At 58.1% G+C, this 24380-nt stretch overlaps 2 protein-coding genes and 3 pseudogenes across 2 annotated transcripts, besides 5 other annotated features; all 5 read right to left on the bottom strand.

Moving 5' to 3' along the window:
• Tc00.1047053504241.34 (dispersed gene family protein 1 (DGF-1), putative) lies at positions 1-8340 on the bottom strand (the record flags this gene model as incomplete). The annotated part of the gene is made up of 1 exon (XM_806081.1): positions 1-8340. A coding segment is annotated over one exon (8340 nt), but the record flags the coding sequence as incomplete, so codon positions are not given.
• Positions 1-24380: a sequence feature (areas not merged during assembly with more than two copies in the genome that could not be assigned to a particular haplotype).
• Positions 3355-3417: a microsatellite.
• Positions 9373-9957, bottom strand: Tc00.1047053504241.57 (annotated as a pseudogene).
• Positions 11707-11755: a sequence feature (AT_rich).
• Positions 12189-14864, bottom strand: Tc00.1047053504241.80 (annotated as a pseudogene).
• Positions 13195-13628: a mobile genetic element.
• Positions 14873-14909: a microsatellite.
• Tc00.1047053504241.85 lies at positions 15948-19187 on the bottom strand (annotated as a pseudogene).
• Positions 22472-24380, bottom strand: Tc00.1047053504241.90 (dispersed gene family protein 1 (DGF-1), putative; the record flags this gene model as incomplete). The annotated part of the gene is made up of 1 exon (XM_806080.1): positions 22472-24380. A coding segment is annotated over one exon (1909 nt), but the record flags the coding sequence as incomplete, so codon positions are not given.

Here is a 24380-nt window from a genome sequence, read left to right as displayed (position 1 = left end):
GCCGGCACCCCCAAGCGCAACGGTGCCGTCCATCACAACGGGCCCGCTGCCGGCATTCCCGTGGAGCGTCAGCGTGCTCCGCACGAGGTCCGCACGGCGCGGGTACGACGGCACCGACAGAAGCCTGCCGCTGATGCTGTTGCCGCGCACCGAAAGCCACGAACCGGACACAAACGACGCCGACCCCCGCAGCTCCAGCAGCGCGCCATCGGTCAGCGCACCGGCGTTGTCATTCACTACGACGGCGGACGCGTTGGCCTCCACTCCGCTGCCGAATACCAATCCATGCGCGGCGTACACCTGGCTCCCCGACACGCGCAGCACAGCGCCCTCAGACGCAACCACGCGCGCACTCGCGTAAAACGCATATTCGCCACCGAGCACAGCCGCGTCCAGCGCGACACCGCCGCCGACGAGCTCCAGCACCGCGCCGTCCACCACCACCGTCCGCCCACCAGTCATCACCGTCACGAGAGCAACGCCGGACACAACCAGCACGGACCGCACGAGTCGCAGGCCTGACAGCACCAGCACCGGTGCGTACGGCGAGGACTGCGAACCGGGAAGATACACAAGTGGCGTCGGCCTCGCGGCGACCAGCAGGGTGTCCGCCACCGTCAGCACAGATCCCGCGGGATACGTGCCGGTCAGCACAAGCGCACCGTTCAGCGCCTCCACATCGCACACGGACAGCTCCACCGGCCCGCTCTCGTCGCTCCCCGCCGCACCGCCCAACGCTCCTCCGCCCATCACGTACAGCACGGCACCGTTACGCAGCGACACGTTCTGCACAACGATCCGCACGCCGTCCCGCGCCATCCACGGCACGTAGAGCACAGGACTCACGCCGTCCAGCACAACGTGGCGCAGCGTCAGCTCGCTCGCACCGGCAGGCACAACGAACACCGACCGCACCGTCACGCCCTCGCGGAAGAACACACTCGACGCAGTGCCCACAGCGGGCGGCAGCGCGGGAGCTCCCACAGGCACGCACGCCTCGCCGTACCCGCCGCTGCCGCACGCGCACACGCACGCACCGTTCCTCATGCTCGCAGACGCCGTCCCGGGCGCGTAGCAGTGCGTGTCCCTGTCGCAGACGTCGCACCCAGCAACGTCGATGCTCCCAGCGTCGCCAAATCCAGCCGCAGCGTACTCCTCCGCCGTCGACAGGACACGGCCACCCGCGTCGTTGCACGCCACCCTCAAATGCGTCCCAGCCGCAAGCGACAGGCTCACCGACACCATCCGCGGCAGCAGCGCTCGGTTGCGCACAAAGCTCAGCGTGCTCCCAGCAGCGGTCACGGCGCCAGCGGCGTGGAGCATCTCTTTCGAGACGCCGTCGTGCACGTTGTCCTTCGCCAGCAGCATCGACCCGCCGGCCAGACTCACCGTCGAATAAAACGCCACCGCGTAGTCCTCCGTCGACAAAAAGTCGCTCCGCACAAGCGCCACAGCGGAGCCCGACACGCTCACAGCCCCACGCACAGACACCGCGTGCTTGCACAGCAGGAAGCCGCTGTCAACAAACGCCACCACGGAGCCGCCGCTGGCCGAAACACCGCCTTCCACCGACACGCACAGCCCCAGCGCCGTCTGCACCAACAGCCCGTCCAAGTACAGCGCACCGCGCGACGACAGCGCCACGCCGCCAACCACCAACACGCCAACAGCGTCACGGAACACCGCCGCCACATGCGTGCGCGCAATTGTCAGCACGCTCCCCGTCAGATTCACGCTGTGCACCACGAGGCACGCGGAGAGGTCGCCAAGATCGTAGTCGCCGCGGTACGCAACGCGCTTCTCCGCGATCAGCACCGAGTCCACCACAGCGACGCGCGAGCCCGGCGGGAATCGGTTCGCCACCAGCACGCCGCCGCCGGAGCGCGACTCAAGCCCGCTGACCAACACATCAACGCGCTCGTCAGCAGGCGGGTCGGACAGCCACCCGACAACGTACAGGCTCGCTCCGCCCACAAACGTGCAGTTCGCCAGCGTCACGTTGCGCACGCTCCCCGACATCGACCCCACGTCCACCACGACGTCCGCCGCAAAGGTCACACCAACGTAGCACGCCACCGACGTCCCGAGGCCGGCGTTCACCTCCACATCCACACTCACGTCCCGCACGCACAGGTCGACGCCGTCGGTGCTCGGTGGTTCGGGGACAGCGACAGGCAGGCACGCATCGCCATGGCCGCCCTCCGCGCACGTGCAGGCGCAGCCATCTCTCGAAACCGTCGTCGTGTACGCGGGGAAGCACGACGTCGCGAGGGCGCATGGGTCGCTGCACGTCAGAATGGTGGCATTGTACACGGACGGGATGACGTAGTTCACTTCCTCCTCGCCGTTCACAGTGTTGCACCCAGCTACAATAGCTCCGTTCGTGATATCGCGGGACCCTTTGGGTATCCGTAAAACTGTCGGCCTGTCCGTGCTGGACATGAATCGGTTGCCGGACACAGACACCGTGGAGTCGCGGAGATTCACCGTGGGGCTCAGGAGTGCAAACGCATCCGATGGGGATTCACGGCAGAGGTTGCCGCTCAGCTGCAGCCAGGAGTTGTAGTAGATGTTCGGGGAGTAGCTTGAATAAAACACAACCAAGCTTCCCTGCATGTCGTTGCCCTGAAACACAACCGCTGACCGGGACTCCACACGTAATGACCAAAGGAATAAAATAAGGTACTTCATCGGCCTCGTCACAACGTTGCCTCGGATCACCACGGCAGAGTCGTTCAGCACCTTCAGCGAAAATGACTGGCTAGACCCTCCAATATATATCAGAGTACCGTTAGCGCCGTCCATATGAAACACGTTGCCCACCACCGCAAACACGGAGTGCCACGACACGCTCAGCGAAGATCCAACGACGTGAATGGCGCTTGACGATGCCCCCACGCTCTCAAACACATTGCCACTGAACACCACCGCGGAGTCATTGCTGATCGCCAGTCCATTCATCGCAACACACGACGGCTTCCTAAGGCCCAAACCCGACCGAGGGATCAGCCTCGTGACCGTGAAGCGGTTCCCGCTGATCGTGATGTTCGTGTGCGGTGGAAACCCACCCTCCGGGCTGAGCAGCGCGTCACGGAACGTGTTGCCGGTGACGACAATGTTCAGCGACCCCACAAAGGCGTACGCGTTGCCCAAAAGCAACAGCACGGCGCCGTCCCTCCACGTGCATCCATCGAACATGACATTCGCCACGTCGCCCGTCATCGCCCCAATCAGCACCGTCAGTCTCATGCCGCCCCCGCTGAACGTCACGTTGCGGTAGCACAGCCACGACTGCCCACTGCCCACTGCCTGCGCAACCTCGGGGTACACAATGTCGCTGATGCACTCACCCACCGGCGGTAGCGGTGGCGTGGGTGGTGGCGGTGGTGGCGGTGGTGGCGATGACGATGGCGGCGGGCCAGCAGGCACAGGCGCCGGGACGCACACATCGCCGTGCCCTCCAGCAGCGCACTGGCATTTGCAGTCAATGACCGCCGTCGTCAGCGGGGCAAAGCAGTCGCCGTCCTTCGTGCACTCCCCGCACGCGGTAACCGTCGTCACGTCGGTGATGCCGTGGAGCTCCAGTTCTGCTGCCGTCGTCAACACCCGTCTCGCGACCGTCAGGCATCCAGCAAAGAACCGGTAGCCGGCGTCAGCCCGCTTCAGCAAGGATACCGACAACCCCGTCAAGCCCATCTTGCAGCCCGTCAGCGTCACAACACTGCTGCTGTCGATGCCCCCGGCAGTTATTAGGTAGCAACGAAACATCGCACCCACTTCCACGTCGTTGTCGCGCCAATCCAGCCAGCTTGACTGCTGAACGGTAAAAAAGCTTAGTGAATATATGGCGTTGGACACGGAACCACTGTTACCCACGACGCGCAACACGCTGTGATCCGACACGCTAAAGATTTGCTTCTGATACAAGAAGCTTGTCCCGGAGGACATCGTATTGTTGAGCAGCGCAAAAACGGAGTGGTCACTGACACTGAGGATGTTCACGTAAAACAGGTGTTCGTACCCATCAAAGCTGCAGTAACGCGCGTACAGCGAGCTGCCACCCACCAGCGTCAGCTTCCCAGACGAGTACAAACCAAACGCACCGTAAACAGATGCATGCGCTTTGACGTTGCTGATCAACAGCGAGGACGCACTCAACACGACGTCCCGCAGCATCATAACGCTCCACATGTTAATCCTATTGTCCAAAAGCTGGACCTCAGAGGACTGCACCGCGTCAACCTCCGTGACGGCAATGTCACAGTGCTGCGGGAGGGCGAGTGCAAACACAACAACAGAGGATCGCATCACCGTCTGGCTCACGCGGATCAGGACGCCAGCCGACTCCGCCGCCTCAGCTCCCCCAACAAACTGCAGCACGGCACCCTCACGGAATATGCATCCAGTGAGCGTGATGTTGATGGGGAGATGCAGCGGCATACTGTTAAGGGAGAACGTCAGCACTGCACCCACGCCGCTGAATGTCACATCCACGTAGCAGTGTTGCATCTTCCACACGTTCAGCGTGAGGTTCGTCAGCGTCTGGTTCACCACGCAGCTCGTGTCGCCGTCAACGGCTCTCTCCGCCACGGGTGGCACAGCCGCGTCGGGCACCTCAAAGGGAAGACACGACGCGCCATGCCATCCGTCCTTGCAGCTGCACGAGCACGAGCCGCGGTCCACCGACTCCGTCCCAGGCATGTAGCACGCCGCGTCACCGTTGCATGTGCCGCACCTAAACACCATCACGTCCTCAGGAAACAGACCGTCGTACGACACCTCCTCATCGCCCTGCAGGTTGCACCCAACCACAAACCGCGCGGGTGAAACCACAATCATGTTCGACGGAGCCATTTTAGCAAAAGGACAGCTATCGTCCACCTGACGGTTGTGTGCAACAACCACGGTGGTGCCGCTGCCCGACAGCCTCATTTTGTACAAGGAATTAGGCATACCTATCACTGAGGCTGCAGTCACGCTGTTGCCCTCCACACGCCACTGCGCTCCACCCTGGAGGGTCACCAAGCCGTCAAAATGCACCAGCGCAGGTTTAAAAAACAGTGTGATGCCAGCAAAGGTGCAGTCCGCCACTCGCAGCAGCCCCGCGGAGCTCACAATGATGTCCCCATAAAAATAAATGCCACTAACTGCGCTCATCGTGTTATTCTCCATGTCAAAGTAGCCATCATTCTTTAAAATAGCAGATTCAAAAAAAACAGCGGATTCCAACGGAAAGTCCTCCTCCGCTCCCCTCAGCGTGTTTCCCTTCATAATGATCCCGTCACCATCAAAAACAACAAAGAATAAACGGACTGCGTAACTTTTCCCTTCAATGAGATTGTCGAGCAACAGCAGTGACGAGTTCGCACCAAGAGAAAACCTCTGGAATTGAATGGCGTGGCCAGACGTCGACACAAGCGTACTGCCCACCACCAGTATCTGGGAGCTCACACCAAAATCACCCTCAAACTCCAATGCACCAGAATCCAACATCGAGGATGTCACGTTCACGTGCACGCGCGCACCACTCCCCTTGATCGACAGACCCATGAGGACGCACTGCAGCAGCGTGATGTTGAGCGTCTGCTGCGGTACATCAAAATGTGACAGGTCCAGCACAATCGCAGTGGTGAAGGTCACGCTGACAAAGCACAGACCACGCACACCGGGATCAGGATCGTCCACGGAGCTGATGCTGCCACCGTGCACGCAGCGGACATCCGTGTCGTCCGCATCGGGGAGCGGGAGCGGCCCAAGGCCTTCCGGAACCGCAGCTGGCAGACAAGTGTCACCGTAGCCGCCAGCAGCGCACACACACTCACAGCCGCTGATGCTGCTCGTCCTCGCAGCGAAGCACACGGCGTCTATGGTGCACGCGCCACAGTCCAGCGACGTCACGGGTACCCCAATATTGAGGTCGTCTCGGTAATCCGTCACGGGAGAGCCCCTTGCTTCATTGCACACGCCGTAGATGATCGGGCGCGACTCGGACGCTGGTGACCAGTCGCTGGTCATGTATGTTAAGGCCGAGTACAAGCCGTACGTGAAGTTGTTGTCAAGTATCGACCACACACTCCGATCGCAAAACGCAACGCCGTTTTCGTTGGCCACGTACACAACGTAGGCGGTGCGGAACTCGTTGTCGCGGTGCACCAGCCAGCTGCCGTCAGTCACGGTCAGCGTGTTTGCCATGAGCATGGCGAAGCCGAGACGGAAAGCGCTGGACACAATCTGCAGCACGCTACCGCCAGCCACAGCAACATCCTCAAACACACAAGCACCTTCGTAGTACTCGATGCTCGGCGCACTCCACGAGCTGTTCTGTATGGAGAACACGGAGCCGCCGCTCACACGCAGGTCCGACGCAAGAGCGTACATCACGTGCGTCCGCGACCTGACGACGCAATTGTCCATGTAGAAGACGCTGGACAGGCTCACGTCAAGGCGGTGCTCCACAAGGATCGCAGCGCACGATTCCCCGCCACACACCAGCAACGACCGCGTCATGACAAACCGCGTCGACAGAAGCCGGACACCGTCCAGGACAAGAGCGGGGCCGTACCGAGATTCCGCACGGCCAGGGGTCGTCGGCACGTACTGCGACCCACCAACCGTCGCGCGCAGCGTCGAGTTCTCCAGCAGCACACTCGAGTGCAGCGGCATCGCGCCATGCAGCACAATCACGCCCTCCAGCGACGTCACATTCTTCATGTTGACGAGAGCGTGGGGCATCAGGCGCGCAGTGCTCTCGCCGAGGCCACCAATCCGCAGCTGCGCACCGCCCGCAAGCACGCAGTGGCGCAGCGTCACGTTCAGCGCGTCAGCGAACACGTCCAACAAGCGCAGGTCCACCGCCACAGTGATCGGCCCGCTAAACACCACCGAGTCGAAGCACGCCGTCGCACGCCCGTCGCCAATCGTCACCGACTCCGTCAGCGTCACGCCACTCACGCAGCCCTGCGCACCGCCACCACCGCCACCGGACCTCGCAGGCGGCACGTCAAACGGCAGGCACGCCTCGCCCAAGCCGCCGGCACGGCAGCTGCACACGCAGTCGGAGAACGACGCCGTCAGCGCATCGAAGCACGCCAGCGCGGCCGCACAGCCGTCGCACGGCACCACGCTCACGGAGGACAGGCCGGCCAAGCGGTAGTCGCCACTGCTCTGCAGCACCCGGCCGCCGGCACGGTTGCACTGCACCGACACGACGCCGCTCGTGATCACCAGCCCGGAGACAAGCGTCGCGCCAGTGGCAGCGCAGCGCGCAATCGACACGGTGCCGCCGCTCAGCGTCACCCCCGACAGCGACGCCACAGACGACGCCTCGCCCACCGCCCACACGTCGCGCAGCTCCAGCCACCCGCCGGCACCGACCGTCCCACCGTCGCAGCGCACCAGCGACGACGCAACAGACCCCTCGACGCCCACAAAGCGCAGCACCGAATCAAGCACCGCGAGGCGCTCGCCAAGCACAATGCCGCCGCCGCTGCTCACAACCGACACGTTCGTCACGGAGAACACCGAGCGGTTCCGCAGGCTGAGACGCGACGAGGACGCCACATGCATCGCGGACGCGGTCGGACCGCCCGACGCCTCCAGCGACACGCCGTCAAGCACCACCGCACTCGACAGCAGGTCCACGTCGCCGCCAACGTACACCGCCGACCCGCCCGTGTGCAACGACCTCAGCACGGTGTTGCTCACACGCAGCTGCTTCTGCAACAGCGACGTCGCGTGCAGCACAAGCGGCGATGCCACCGCGTCCGTCAGCCCACTCAGCTGGGAGTAGCGCATCGGCCCCGCCGTCACAATCGTCGAGTCACGGACCGTCACGTTCGTGTGTGCCGGCAGGTTGTGCACAAACACAAGCGAGCAGTAGCTCCCGGACAGCCCGCTCACGCTCACCTCCAGGCTCCGGTCACTCGCCGGCTCGCCGCTGTAGCCCCGCACGTAGATCTGCGCACCGCCGTCGCACACGCAGTTCCTCAGTTCGATGCGCAGCGCGCCGGGAAGCATCGCCGCAACGTCGAGCACCACAGCCACGCCGTTCGTCATGCGCACGCCGTCCATCAGCACCGTGTCCACGGCACGGCCAACCGTGATGGCTCTGTCCACCGTGCCGCCCCGCAGTCGCAACACCACCGCATGCACCGCGGGCATCCACGCAGCAGCCGCAACCAGCGCCAACACAACGAGCAGCGCCACACGCACAGCCGCGATGGCCCTGTGCCGCACACGGTGCCGGCTGCGCGGACACGCACCCACCGCAGACCGCATCCACCGACCCAAACAGGCACCAATAAAACTGTCGTGGTGTGTCGCACTCGCCCCGTCGACCATAACTCCTGCCTAGCAAATCCCTTCCTAAATATGGCGAATTCAGATACACGATTTCGATAGATCGCTATACTAATACTGCTAATCCTAATACTGCAATTAACTCCTAACACCTTGAAACGATAGATGTGCTGGTAAAGCAAAAGTATCTCTAACTGCACGGTCAAAAAGGAATAAAAACGGCGACAACATTAGCCAAACACAGTGGCACGCAAAAACATCCGGACATACACAATCCCCGTCACAGTACAACCGCCGACACAAAGCAGCGCAGACGCAATCAAGTCAGTGACACCATAGCCCTCCCACCGCCCGCGCAGCCTCACACAAATACCGTGCCGAGTGGCGGAATCCCGGCAAAAAGCCAAATGATCACTGGCACCGCTCCTGTTACCGAATGGCTCCATCACATGGCGATCCCGATGCGTAGACGTCATACAGGAGCCGAGGCAGGCCACGTGGCAGCGATACGACCGCCAGCCATCAAGCGCGTACAAAAGGTGTTGGTGTTGGTGGTGCGTAAGTGGAGTGGAGAGCTCGCCGGCCCCCAGCAGTCAATGCGTCGCTTCTCGTTCATACGAGTCGGCATTGCACAGCAAGCAGCGGCACCATGAGCACACGGCATTGCACAAAGAAGGGAACAAAGAAGTGCGGTGGCAGCACTTGGTCACGGGAAAAGGGTCCACACCGATTGCACATTCTGATTGGCCCACAGCCGTCCGGATGGTAGTCGTGCAGATGCCGCGCGGCGGGTGTGACTGCAGTGGACGGAGGGGACGAAGGGAGGGGACAGAGACGCAGTGCGGCCCTCATCCATCTCTGTTAACTGTGACACCGGTTACGTCATCCCGTCAGATCACCTGCAGCAGAGACCGTCACCGTCAGCAGCGGTCGGTGCCTTCCCTCTCCACCGACGCCGTCACGCGCCTCCTCCCCCACCAACACAGCAAGGGAGCAACGGCAAAAGATGAGAGACGCACGGCAAGCACGCTGCCGCACAGCCCCACAGCTGCCAAAAAGAAAAAAAAGACTCTCTTAGATTTCGTAGTACCCACGTATTCTCGCACCGTTTGGGTGGTCTTGTCAAACAGGAATGCTCAATTACAAACAAAGCACGCAACCGCAGGGAGTCGCTCCGCATCGTGGTGCAGCAGCTGATAGAGGAGGTACGAGCCGGCAGCCATCGACTTCCCGATCCCGGACGTCCAAATCAACACACGCCGCCCAGGCGTAAATTCCGTCCCAACGTGACTGCCGAACCATTCGGTTACATCGCCCTTGACGATCCGCCACACTCGCTCCACCCCACAGTTCACATTGCAGTCACGAATGGATTCGTTCTCCTTCCATTTCCACGAGTACGGCCATCCCTTGTCCGAGGTGCGCGCCATCAGCCTGGGACGTGGTGCACCGGATTGCTGCACACCGTCATCCTTTTCAAGGGTTTCGCCAACTGCCCTGTAGGTCCATAACCTCGGTGTTCCCCCTCATAAGCCTCACTTCCATTACCGTCCACTCGCCGCCGGGAACCCCCACAACAATATGCCAACTCGCATTGTGCACAGACTCTTACAATCCCTGCAGCATTTATCCTTCCACCCGACTGTAAATAGCCCACATTAATCGCCGCATCTCATTCGCCCTTCTGCGAGTCGTAGCGGGTTGATCCGTGTCGCTGTGGGACTCCGGCCTCGCTCCCCTCCGACCATCCCCCCGCCGCACAGTGGACGCAGGGCCTTCCTCATGATCGCCGTGCACTCTCTTGCGCTTTCCACGCATTGTTTCCCCTTGTCCCCGCAGTTGGCTCGAGTTAAAGCCGAACACTGACCACCAATCAAAGGAGGAAAATGAGAAAGATGGGAACAATAGGCATAGTCCCGACGGGCAGCCAAAACAATAGAGTCATCCACACTGTGTGACGGCACAGCGTGCGATGCACACCACATGCACGAGGACCACCGCAACGACGGCAAGTGGCTGCCATTCACTCAGCACGGTGTTGGGAAAAGCTAACAACAAAAACAACAACACCGTGGTGAGCGCGGAGGGTTCGTCCATGCATTCCGCTCGCCACGGTCCCGCACCCGTGTGGCACCGCCGTCACCGCAAACAATCTGCAGAAATACATGTAGGCATAGCCCCTAACACAAAAAAGTGGGAAGAGAATTCGGTGCAGCGACGGCCACACGCAGGTATCACAAATCATACACGCCACAGCAGCAATGCATCATGAAAAGCTCCCACACAAGGAATATATAGATTGAAAATTTCTGCAATTCGCACAGCACAAAAGAACCATGACGCTCTATTTCCCATTGCATTCGTCATTCATATTCCCAATGCGTAACCCTGCAGACATTACCCCTCCATGGTAAAAACAACTGCCTCGTTGTGGTGTCATCGCGCAGCCATCCGCCTGAGTGGGAAAAGAGTAAAAACAGGCGTCCGTCCACCTGAAAGGAAGAGGGACTCAGCCGCAGTGTCCTCCACGACGCAAACACTCCGCGGCCAGTGCCCGGTGTCGTGTGCGGACTCCGCGAAGAGGTTGTGGGCACGCCGCTGTGCCACACGGAGTGCCCCCTCGGAACGCAACAGCAGACGTGTCCCCTTCAGGTCGCACTCGTGGCGGTGGCGGCATCCGCTGCCTCGCTGCGTGCTGCTGGCGTCGAATACGATGCTGCAGTGTGATAGAGGGTGCCCGGCACGAGCGGTGCTGGGTTTGGTGGGGAATGCCCTCTGCGGCGAGACACCCAGCGCGACTCTTGACCGCGGCGCTCACGCACTTCCCTCCGCTCCTCCCCATCCACCCGGCAATCGCACAGCTGCCGGCACATTGTCCCCGAAACAACACACAAGTGAAAACGTCGTAGCATATCTCTCGAGAGGACAGAGTGGCAGCCACACGCTGCGGCCATCGTGCCGACAAGTCCGACGCGGCCGCACCCACACCCACAGCAGCAGACACGCAAAAAAAAAGATCTTACACTCCGTGCCACGTCCTCGTGCGTGATGGTGCGGCGCCTCAAAACAATACCGCCACACGCCGTTCAGCATTCCCACAGGGGATGAGAGCCGTGGCGCACTCTCACCGCCTCCCCCTTCCTTCTCTTCATTGCCACGGAGTGATCCAGCAGCATCCACACGCCGCTTCCGCCACCGAGTGCAAGAGAAGCATACAACTGCACCGCAACATGTACGCCGTGCGGTTGTGTGCCTGCTGACACGCAAAGAAAAAAAGAGCCACGCACGTGAAGAAACAAAAAAAACACGCAGCGGAGGTGCAGGACGGAAAAAAAGAGAGGGAGAAGTCCAATAAGGCTCAGCATGGCACGGCAGCCCAACCAGCGGCAACCCACAATACGCTTGCGGAAAATAAAAATTAAATTTAAAACAAAAAAGGTTAAAATTTTAAAAAAATCACTTTGGAAAAGTTTTCAGGTCCAAAAAAAAACACAGTAACGCGGAAAAAGCAAAAAAAAAATGGTTGCATATTCTTCCCGCAAAAGTAAGAATATATTTGCTTCAGCCGTTCAACCCTCTGGTGTCCACACAACACCCACATTTCATTGAGTCACTCAGCGCGTTGCTGCACATCTAGCCCCCCTTTTTCCATCGCTCCATCGTCGTGGCGCTCAATGCCGAGTGCACGTGTCATCAACATACGGAAACATTAAAGACATCCCAACAGTCCCAAAAAGTTACACTAGATGTATATATATAAACAAAAACAAATGCCTTGCGGTGCGGTCCCCGGAGGGAGAGCACATCCTTCGTAAAGACTTACACGGGCAGGATGAGGTAGTCAAACCAGAGATAGAAACATAAAATAAAGGGTGCGTCCACGCAAAACGTCAATTATTTCGGAGAGTGCGTAGAGAGGCACATATTTTCCCACTGGTGGCAGGGACTCCTCGCTCCGACCTCTCAGTAAAGGGCCGCAATGTCCCACAGCCCCAGCAGCAGAAGCACCCGAGACACGCCCCCACGCATGGAGTCGTCACCATTACCTTTTGTGGCGTCGCTCTTCTTGACCATTTTTAGTTCATCGGCACTCAGTGGGCGGTCTCACAGAAAGACCTTCGTCATCGTCATACTGCTGTCGCTGTCGTCTTCGCCTCCCCCGATGTAGAAGTGCGAGAATTCAGCCCCCCGCACCTCAGGTGTTGGTCTCGTTTCCAAGCTCCCCACAAGCCGGCCATCCACGCACACGGAGCTCCTTGTTGCCGCCCTGCACCATCAGCGCCGCCTGGTATTCTTTCCCCGGCTCCCAAGTTCTGCCATGTGCAGTTTTATTGCCGTCAAACACTATCTCCCACTTACCCTCAGTGCTGTGCGACAGCCCAATGAAGTTCGTGCTGACCGGTGAGGCCAGCACCGCACCCAGCAGAGAAGTGCTCAACCTCGAAAAATTTTGTATGACCACCGTCGCCACAAGAGTGAAATCGCGGCTTACAGAAGTGTACAGCCCAGTTCTCTCCCGGCTGTTTACGGGCCACGTTGCCCCGGACCCAGGTCTCGTGAATTGAAAACCATTTTCGACCTTCACTGCATTCGTCACGCTTGCAGTCATGCAAAGGTAATCGTCAATCCACGTCCCGTCACCACTGGCTGCATTGGATAAGAGTCCAACCAGACCCGCTGTGGGTGTGAACGACTCTGAGAAGGAGGAATCCAGCTGTGCCCAAGTACTGAGGGCGGACCTGATCGTCTGCAGATCCTCCATCAGGCGAGAAAGTGAAATGGTCCTGCTTGCTCCAATAACCGCATACTGCGAAGGGTGCAACGCACCATCCAAGCACAGCGGGGTGTTGGCAAACGCTTGACCCACATCATCCTACACAAAAAACAATCCAACAGAATAATCTTCCGGGCAGCTGGCCGGATCCTGAAATTATCTATGGAAACAAACAAGTTAGGGAAAAAGGTTCGTTAGTTAATTGCTTCAATGTTTTATTTTCATTCAATATATAGAATTCTGTGGACCATTAGCATGGTCCTTTGTCCTCAGTTAGGATTTGAAATATTATTACTTACGAAGTGGCAGACTTTGGGGTCCTCCAACCACAAGACCCCGCCGCGTGGTGGGAATCAAAAGGGGGTGGGTGGGATGGCAAAATAAAAGCAAATATTATCCGGCCTCTATCGGCTCCCTGCCCCTACAAAGTCGCGTTCTTCCCAAAAAGATTCATACGGTAGAAAGTATCATAAAGAATGCATTCATTTATCAGGATATACACATACATTAATTAAGTTAGCCAGCTCTCCCGTGATCATTCTTTTCACAAGCTCCTATGAAACGTGTGGTTGTTGTTTGTAAAAAAGAAGTTAGAGCGCATTGGCTCTTTTCTCCCCCGAGAGCTACCCTCTCTGGGTGTACAGCATGAGTTTCCCTCCCTCAATTTTCGCGGCGGTAAGGGCTTCCACACGCAAACCTTCGTCCCAACGGACTCCTGGTTGTGGCCTGACCCACACGCCTGGGAGTATTCTGACAGCCTCCGTTCACGTGTTCCCCATTTCATGCAACTGGTACAACTTGCGGCCACTCTAAAAAAGGGCAACCATGAAAGTTGATCCCTCCCATTCGGTGGTGTGAGAGTCAAGGCATTCCGCAAAGGAAATGCCTTCTAGGAGCACCCAGTTATTGCCGTTGTCCGTCGAATAAATGTTAATGGAGACAAATTCACGCTTGTCATTCCTTGCCGCAAAAGGAAACACAAGCATGCCATCCTCCATGAAACCACCGGCGCCAGCAGTGGGGAAACGCTCCTTCGCTTCTCTTTTAGTCCGTGGAATCCTCTTTTTAACAGCAATTTGGGTTCACCCCAGTTGATCGGTTCACTCGGCTCGCCGTCCCCGGAACGAGTGGTCTCACCCACAACCAGTCGAATATCTGAGTCAATTACGTTCCAACTCTTCTTAGCATCGTAATACTTTTATTCATGGATTCCCACAAGTGGAAACGCCCTCTTGTCCTTCGCAGTGGCTGTGGGTTGGCGCGCAACACCCACACGTCCCGTTTCATTCACTGTACTCAACACCGTGTGCGCCCTCTGCGTATCCTTAATGGCCTCAGCGACAAGAGAAGAGAAACCCCACGCAGGGTTGGCGTACCCCGCAACAAAGTCGGCTGGATAAACCTGTTTTGTTGGGCAACGCGCCAAAGTACCCTCAGCAAGCACAGCCATTACCCCACCAGCACTGACGAGAGAGGATGAAACAAAAGAATCCTTCACTTTACTTTCAGACCCATCTTTTGGTTTCACCGGCGTCTCCTGTAGCACAAAAATTTCGGCACATTGCAGCAGCCGCACACACCCTGACACACTCCCCACAGCGTGTGCAGCCCCACTGCCGCAGCAAACCAACACAAAAAAAAGCACCAGAACGGCAGAATAAAAAAGATGCCGGGACATGTTGGACCTCTGCGGCTCACTCTCTCTTCGTTCCCTCCTCCTGCCGCTGGATCCGGTCACGCGGCGACGGTTGTGTGTGCGGGGTGCCTTCACAGCAGCAACACGTGAGAGCATATAAATACGTGTGTGTGTGTGTGTGTGTGTAGGCGGTGTGTGTGTTGTTAGTCCTTTCAAAACCTCTGAATTTCACAGTAGCGACACGCGCTTGGTCGTGGCTTCCTTCCCAGCCTGAGTGTGTTTGCGCGCAAAAAATCAAATTGAAATTTGAAAAGCACCAAAACAGAGCGTGGAAGAAGAAAGGGTGGCGCCGCCATCCACAGTGTAACGCACCAGCGTCGTCGTAACCGCTACAGTAATTAATCTCCCTGTCAACAACGGCTCAAGCACTGTGGGGCCGCACACAGAAGCAGAGACATTGACGGTTGTGCACGGGCCAAGACGCTCTCCGGCAAACGGCACCAACCAACAGACAGACAGAAGAAATTAAATGCGAGCAAAATCCCAAGTGCTGCGGGATCCTTGCAATCAGCACTCCCGGATTGCAGGGCCTTTAAACCGTTCCTCGCTGCAAAATCCCCCACCACCCCCTCGGCGTGTCGGTGGATTTTCCCGTTCACCGGAAGGAAAATGGCGAGATGCTTCGGCAAGGGATCGAAGACACAGAGCGCACCGTCGACGCAATCAACGAGCGCAGACACTCGTGAGGTGAGATCCCACAACCGTGATCCCTCCATTTACTCTCCTGGACGTGGAGAAGGCATGAAATGTCCTCCTCTCTACAGTAGTCCTGAAACGCAAAAAAATCCGCAAAACATCCCGCGCAGCCACGGCCTCCTCAGCAGCCTGACAGTCCATGCCGCCGCACCGCTCCTCAAGAGGTCGCCAGGCCCGGTAAGGCAAGCAAAAGGGGAACGGCAATTTGGTCAGGGCGTTCAGCAAAATGAGGCGCAGCGGTCGGGTAAGCTCGGCCCATCCACGTCCTCCCCCTTAACGGACCCACCACACAGTCGGATCACACACCCGAAAAGAGCCGTGGCGTCTAACGAAATAGCACGCACAATAGCACCTCGTGCTCTCCTCAATGTGGTGTCATGGCACACACGAGGCATCACAGGAAGGGCAAATAATTGCATTCCATCGACATAAACACGGAAGAAAGCGCGGATTTTGCCCCTGTGAACTCCCATCCAAATCGCCTCAGCCACAGAATTTGTGTCGCCGACCCTCAGGAAGGGCTGATGCATCAACTGCCGCTGACCGATCCCTCAGCGATGCAACAAAAAGTGCCACCGTCTCTCGAGGTTCGTCATCACCCTTTCCTCCCACTGAGGGAAGAGAATGCAAAGTGACGGTGTGGGCGTGTCTAACTGACAGAAATGAAGGAATTGACTCCAGCCGCGGAACAAATTGAAGGATCCTCCTCCCGAATCCTTCAAAGACACCGGTCGTTCAGCTGCCGAGGTTGACGGCGCGGAGGACAACACCTTGAATGTATGGAGCACCGCAGCAACCTGAATATATTCTGCAATATTCGCTGTCAGTCCATGAAAATACAACAAAGGGACAGCAAATTCAAAGGAGCGTGTGAACCCGTCAGTGATCACCCGCGCCGGAGGATCGCCACCCCCACCCTCCAAGGGCGTCTCAACGACGTCAAATATTTCCACCGCACGGCACCCACAACACAATCGCGTGGCATAAAGCAGTGCCTTGCAGCACCCCATGCAATGCGGCAATCGAAAACCGTCTCGAACACGGCGTGCGACAAATATACCAAAAAAGAAGGTGCAGCAAATGTCCTCCACATCTCAGCAGTTCCAATCATCGAGTAAAAGGCAGGAGCGTCAGACAGTACCCACGGACTCACCGAATATGGCGTCAAAAGGCAGCGAGATGTCAGTTGCCGAAAGGCCCGCATTTCTCCCCCCGTGACACCTCCACGGATGAATACAACTGCCGTGTCCCGCGGCCTCTCGATCCCTTCGAGGCAACGCTGCGGCCACATGGCGACGGCTCAATGTGGCTGGCAATCAGATCCAGTCGTCGCGGCAAAACAGTACAGAAAGTAGGGTGGTGAGCCCGCACATTCGCCTCGTTGATGCCTGCCTCAGCTGCAAGAGTGAAACTCTTATTCCCAACAGCCGCGCTTCGGGTGGCTGAAACAACTGCCCTCACACCGGCGATGACATCTGCAAGCGCCTGTAATTCCTCGACACCGCCCGTCAGAAAAAAAAACCAACGGCGCCCAAACCCTGCAGCTACAAATCCCTCGTAACCATTTGCAAACTCGTCATCCTGCAAAAACACCCAAACAACATAACAGGAAGACCCTCCATTGCTGGCAAGGGACAAGAACACGTTGCTTTCATCCTGCAACAGAGTATTATGCCTCCTGCGTAACGCGGCCACAAGTACGTGGTGCGCCAACACCGAAGCGGTGGGCATGTTGCCCCATGACCCTCCCCCTCCACAGGGGTCCAAGAAGTGCAACAAACCATCCTCTCACCGAAAAAAAAGCCCAATGGAGCGGACACTTCAGTGTGCGGACCACCCAGCAGAAACTCCCTCAGAGAACGAATGCTCTTGAATGCCCTTCAGAAGGGGCCAGCGGGTTGGCCGTGAAGCCAACAGACACCGGAGAGCCACCTGCTCTGCACGCATCCAGTGACGCAATTGAGACCGTAGTGTTGCAGGGCACATCAACCAGCCTGTTCCCGTCTCCGTCTGTGCGGGCACGACAGTCCTGCCATCACCCTTCGTCCTCACAAACTATTTCACAGGGTCCTTTGAACCAGAGACCACCACACGGCGATATGCCACCGGATAAGTGATCCCCATACTGCACAAAATAACAAAATGTTCCCCACGTCGAGGACCGCAGTGAAAACGAGTATAATGATGAGCAACACGAAAGTTGTCGGTGCTCTAATTCATCAAAACACTCTATCCTCCGTTGGTTCAGGCCTCTGCCACACGAAGAGGCACAGATGTAACATCATTTACACGCAACAGAGTGAAATCCGCAAGAACATCGTCAGAGTCATGCAGGACGCAACAACCACCAGCCCGCTCAGCAGCTGTTGCGGTCATATTCTGTAAAACATGATCCACGTCCACAGAGAACTTGTTGTCCAGTTGCACAAATAATTGATGGGTCAAGCAACGTGGGCCCAAGAACGACGACAACAGTCGATATTAGACCTTGGAACCGCCAGTGAGAGCCATTGATTGGAACAAACACCAAAGCCACCAGCGGCCAACAAGAACTGCAACAAGGCACTCGTACTTCAATCAAAGGACAGATTCGTCTCGTCCAAAAAAAAAAAAAACATTCTTCCTTCTCACAGAGCCTTCCAGCAATGAAACACCATCATGCAGTCCGCCCTTATCGGCATTACTCAGGAGCACGAGAACTGTGCAACGCGTAGAGGGAGCTGCAATCAAGCAAATAAGATGCTCCACGGTGGCAAACAGACACCTCACAGGCCAAGCATCAACCAATCGCGAGCAGCATGTCTCTTCATGGACTCTCCGTTTTGGTTCCAACCGAGACGGAAGGCCTTCGTCGCTCAGCACCAACCCCGCGTTGCATCGTGTCGTCAAATAAAAAAAGTGAAGACGACGGAGCACATCATCGGGGAAATCGTCCTCATTTGTGGGAAACGGCATCGCACCCGCCGGAAACAGGTGCGCATGATGTCCCTCCACGTCAGCTGCGCAGACTGTCAGATGAAGGAAAATATCGGTGAAACGGAAGTCAGCGCAATTACCTCCAGCCCAGGCAGTTTTATCAGGAAGATCGAATCATCAAGTCGGGGCTCCACACTTGTTGAGGGATATCGTGACGCTCTGACAAGTCCACATGCATGTCCACACAATGTCCTATTTCCTTTCCCTCATCTGCATGCGTCCGTATCGTCTCTTAAGCCACATCCAGGAGAGATCAGATGGCGAGTGGCACCTGGTCAGCCAGCGCCTTTCCATTCCCTAAAGCACCAAAGATCGAAGCCTCAAAATCAATGGCCATCAATCAATGATGCCGTTGGCACAGGACCTCCTCTGGCCAACGCCAGACACTTGCTCCGGAGTACATATTATCCCATGCCTCGCTGACGCCACCCTCAGCATCCCCTACAGGTACACCGTGCATTCACTCCCACGATACAGGTGTGGGCTACACCTCAAGGAAACTGCACAATGTGCCTGCAAACTGCTCGTTGAAAGTTGTCATTGTGTTGGGTGGCAGGGGCAACGCAATCACACCTTGCGGCTCCTCAAGAGATCGGAGAAGATAGCAATCATAATTCAATTGGGATGGGTTTCGCAAGCCCCCTCTGACATTTCTCCGATGGGGTGCCTCAGTGCATATGAAACCTTGTCCGTGGGACGGAATGCCTATGCGCTCTAAAAAGGTAAGAATAAACTCACGGGAGAAGAATACGTAATATAGCGGAAGCAAAATGCCAAGAATAAAAAAGAACGGTGAAACAATTATATGGAGGGATACACATAAGAAAATAGGCGTTGATCAATGTGTAGATATATCGATATGGGCATGAGTATAAAAACGATACTTTATTCTTATTCATTGATGCATCTGTATAGATATGGATGTATCCCTTCTCTCTCCTACAATTTGACCGATTGCTCAGTTTCTTGGTTTATTGAATTGCTATTTTATAAACTGCGTATGTATGTAAATATCGGTATGAATATCTATTCAGCGCATTTGATATATATATTGTTACTATTCCTCGTGCCTTTTCAAGTAAATACGAAGACCCACACGCCAGCCACCATCGCAGAGCACGTCCGCCCAATGATTAAAGATGTGAAAGAGAGCCCCGGCACCCAAAGTGGGAGCCGCAGCGGAGGCCGTGAAGCACACACCACCGCTACGCACCCGCCCCGGGGACAGTGCGGTGGCTCGATAATCCGTTGCCGCCAAGAATCAATAAAACAACAAATCACAGAACCAACCAAACATGGACGCCATAAATGAGAAAAGGAAGAAGAGAGCAGCTTGCCACGAGCAAATACGACCTGCCGCATCTGCGAGGGGCCTCGTGCCCTCTCGCCGCGCGGAGATACTGCTGGGGCAGAGACCTTTCCACCTCAAAGTGGAGACACACCAATATTTCCGTGAAGCACGGCTTCCCCACTTCTCCAATGTCCGCTCCATGCTTTTTTCTGGGCGCCTGCAGAGCCGGGCAGCGGAGTAAATGCCGACCTGCCTCTCCGCACAGTTCCGGTCGGCCGGTTTTCACAATGTCCGATCGATGCCCGTGGCGTGCCGTGCGGTAGCGGGTCAGTCAGGCATTGCTGTGGCACGGAAACCCGCATGCTGGACGGCGAAACCAAACTGGTGGTGATCCCATCGGGCTGTCGTCACCGGGCAACGTGCGCCTTCTCGGCGGCCTGACCTCTCTGCCGTCGGCAAATCGGCGACAGCGTGACGTCCATCAACGCATGCGTGTGCGTGCCATTTTAGGCACACGGTGCACTGTTTCTCGGTGGCATTCCCCTCCTGTGCAGAGGTGGGGTTTCTGTGTGGGTTTGATGTTCTTCATGCGGAGGTTCGAGTCTTGCAGCGCGTGGCTATTCATTCTCCATTTTTAGTGTCCCGACTTTTTTTCTGTCGGGTGTTTGTGCCGTGTGTGGGTGGTCAACCCCCGGCATTGCCCGCCTGTCCGTCATATTAAAAGCGTTTACAAAGTGCTTCCCTCTTCGGTGCCGACCGTGGCTCTGTGCTGGAGTGTTCGTGTGCTCGTAGGCGGGATGGTGGTCCCGCTTTCGCTTGAGCCCCGAATTCACAGTACGTGCATTCGAGCGCGGTGGATGCCGTCAGACCGTCATATTCCTGGCAGCGCCTTCTATTTGTCGGGGGAACTCTTGCTTGTGGAAATGCCAAAGATGAGATACGGTTCCGGCTTGCTTTTCGTACGACGCCGTGCGTAAGCTGCATGAGAGAGTGGCTGCGGCCTGAGCCGTGCAGTCTGCGGCGGAGGTGCGGTCGGTGTGCCGTCTTTCGCTCTCGTCCTCGCACAAGTGCTTGTCGGTGGTTCCGGTGGGATTTCTGGCGGCTCCGACTCACCGGGAAAGTCAAATTCCCGCAGCGCCTGAGAGCGCGTAATGCCATGGGCGTTCACCATGCGCGTCACGACACTAGTGCGGCAACTGCAGTGCTTGCCGCACACCGGGCAGTCTGCCGGGCGTCGGATCGTGGCGGGGTAAGGTCAGCGTGAGGAGGAGGCGTTTCCGTGCGAAGTTCTTTGCGTGCCTGCTGTGCGGCATCCGCGCCGCACCAACGGCATGTGCCTGGGATGGCGGGTTGCAGTGGCCGTGGCAACCATCCGTTATTGTGCGAAACCCCGGTGCGGAGGCGGTCCAGTGCAGCCTCTACCCCGCGAGTGACAGTGGATCCCGTGCGCGTGGGTTCCCAATCGCCTGATACAGTGGAGCGGCGAGCTCCTGGCTTGAGCTGTCGGGCACAAATAATACCTTCGGCCAATGAAAACGATGCCGGTGCTCCATGTGCCTCTGAGCTGTGCGAGGTCGGACGCCTCCTCGGCTTATGCTTCACATGCCTCGTTCTTGGGTATGCCGCAGTGGCCGAAGGCAAGCTGCAACCGTGTGCGCGTTCCTCGGTGCTGCTGGCGAGAAAAAAGGGTACGTCCACGATGTGAGTCACCAGGTGATCCAAAACCGTCGACATGTGTTCGCGTGCTCCCACGGTTCGACGAGAAGGTGCACAGGCGCACGCTGCCGTGTAAAAAGTCCCGGTGAATATCGTACTCTCCATGCTAACGCCACACCCCTCTGTATCTGCTGTGGTACCTGAATTTTGCAGGGCCAGAAGGAAATTGGGGAAAAGAAAGAATTCCTCGTGTAGGCATCCCCGTACCAGCGTGTCCAATCCGCGACAATATCCTTTGCCCGTGGAGCGCGGTGTGCCAACTACATCAATGGCAGCGCCGTGAAGGGATGTGCAAATTGCCGGAAGTGGCCGTCACACCTCGTGCACACACAAAACACGCGGGCCGTAGCGGGCAACAAATCCCAATGCCGCGTCATCCAAGTCTCGCGCGTTCCACGTGCACACCTGAGGGATCCAGCCATGGCGGCGGTGCGCTCGAGGACAAGTGTGGAACGTGACTGGGATGGCCTGGTCCGTCACTTCCACCGCTAAAGAGACATCAATCCCCCGCTGCACTCGCCACGCCATGGCAGCCCGGAATCACAGCAATACGTCGCGCCCCAATACATAATCCCGCTCAAAGGCGTTCCTGGAAGCCTGGAGCCCTGCTCCTACTCTGTCGCCGCTTTGCTTCTGAAAGCTGTAATGCCTGTTGCATGGAAACCCACGATAAGGCAGGACTGCAATTCATTACTTCCAATAGGCGGTTCACTGAATCCCTCCTCCATTGCATAAAATGAGCATTGAGTTCCTCGCACACAACTCCATGAAATTACAGTCCGATAAAACGCAAAACCAGCAGTAACAAGAGCGACAATTCAATCCCCTTCCACACAATCATCGTGGAACGGGAAAAACTCCTGGAAGCACCCGCTCAAAAATGAAAACAAATCGGTGCAAACAACGACCAACAACACTCTCGGCGCCGTTAGCGACGGATGGCTGTGGTGCGCAGCACATCCATGGCCCTGCGCCCTCCCGCATCAACTAGCACCGCATATTTACTAATTCCACGTATTACACGTCACAGAGCGGCGTAATCGATCATACGGCTCGCACTGGATGCACCGTCGAACAGGCTCAGGGAGTCTGAGCGGGTGTCACCGGTCACAGACTGCAACGGCGGTGCGGGTGGTCGGTACGACGACGCAGCGGTAGTGCCTGAGGCGTACGACTGTGACGTCATGTCGTGCAGCTTCTGCGTCTCTTCGTCGTTCTCCTCGTCATCGCGCAGCAGCGCCTCCAGCACACCACGCCGCGGCTCGCGCAGCTCCTGCCAGTGACAGTCCTCCGCGTGCCACACAACGACACTGTACACAGTGGCCGCAAGCAGAACAGCGATCAGCAGCAGCACGATCGCCGCGTACGCCCTCGCACCGCCGTCGCTCGGCGCAAGATGGTTGGCCGCGCTGACCACGCACAGCGCCGCAAGCAGCACAAAGCTCGCCGTGCGCATCACCGTCAGGAAGGCCGAGCGCATCATGTTCGTGAAGGCAACCACGCCCGCACCCGCAAGCAGCACAGCCGCCATGCAGAAGTACTGGACGTGGCAGCCTCCCACGGACGGGTGCACAGCCGCAATCAGGCACACCACGCACAGCACCGACAGCTGAAACACGCACCAGTACACGCGGCTGCCCCTCATGTTCGTCAGCATGCCGCCGTACATCCGCTGCTGCGCCGCGGGGTGCCAATACCCGACGGGGTACAGCAGGCGCTCGGGCAGCGGCTTCCTCGAAAACTGCCAGTACCTCGTGAAGCTCGCGCCCGTGTAGCGGGCAATCATGTAGCACACACCAGCAGGGAACGCCACTCCGTACAGCACGCCAACGGCACCAATCACGTAGTGCTGCACGCGGGCGCCGGGCATCGCCAGTGCAAACACGGAGCCGAAGAAGATGCCGAGGTGCATCGCGTGCGCCACGACGTACGTCAGGCTCGGGAAGCGCATCGCCGCCCACGCACTCGCCGCGTCTACGCCGCGCCACCGCTGAAAGGCCGCCGTCACACCGCAGTGCACGCACCCGAACACTGCGGCGAGCAGCGCGTTGCCCACCACCATCCACAGCGGGTCAAGGGCAGCGAACACCGACAGGAAGTACGGCAGCGCAACGGTGCTCGCACGCTCCCGCGCCGAGGCGCACGGCATCCTCGCGAACACGCCGAGCGCCTGCATCTCCAGAATGGAACCCAGCCCGCCGGTCACCACCACGGCAACAGCCGCCGCACCCGCAACAACGCCGGTGATCGCCGAGAGGGCGCTGGCAGCGGCGGGCAGCGTGTTCAACCTGATCGTGAAGGACCCAAGCAGCACACCCTTGCAGCCGCCGAACACCGCCGCAGCGTCGCAGCGAATGACTATCGTCTCGTCGACAGCAATGAAGTAACCGCGGTGCACGGGCACAGCCAGCTCCAGGACGGTGGACGGATTCGTCGCGTTGCGCTCCCACGTCGCGTTGCTCAGCATCGCTCCCCACGGACCACCAAACCCGCTCGGCTGCGCCGTGGACACCGGCACAAAGCTCAGGTGCGTGCCGAGCCGCGGGTCGCGTGCCCAACGAAACGGTGGCGGCAGCGCCACCATTAGCCATGTCGGGACGGCGCTCCCACCGCCGCGAATGTCGTTCTGCGTCAGTTTCCCACCAGCCGCCGTCGTCGTCACGGCGAGCGTCGGGCACGCCACGTCGCTCCACCACAGCGTGCTGCTCACCGATGCCGTCGGGGTCCGCGTGGGCGGCGGCGCCACCGTCTCCGTCACCTGCAAACTCTCCGTCGAACTGTACTGCGTCGGACTGTAGTGCGTCGTGCTCAGACTCGGCGTCCCCGTTGGCGTCAGGCTGCGCGTCGCCGTGTGGCTCAGCAGCGGCATGCCGTGCGTGCGGTTGCACCCGTCCACGTGCGGCAGGTGCATCGGCAGGCAGTCGCGCCCGTAC

The sequence above is a fragment of the Trypanosoma cruzi genome, genomic scaffold (assembly GCF_000209065.1).
Source record: "Trypanosoma cruzi strain CL Brener 1047053517043 genomic scaffold, whole genome shotgun sequence".
Taxonomy (NCBI): Eukaryota; Euglenozoa; class Kinetoplastea; order Trypanosomatida; family Trypanosomatidae; genus Trypanosoma; species Trypanosoma cruzi.
Note: the sequence above shows the minus strand (reverse complement) of the source record. Positions and strands in the feature narration are given on the sequence as shown.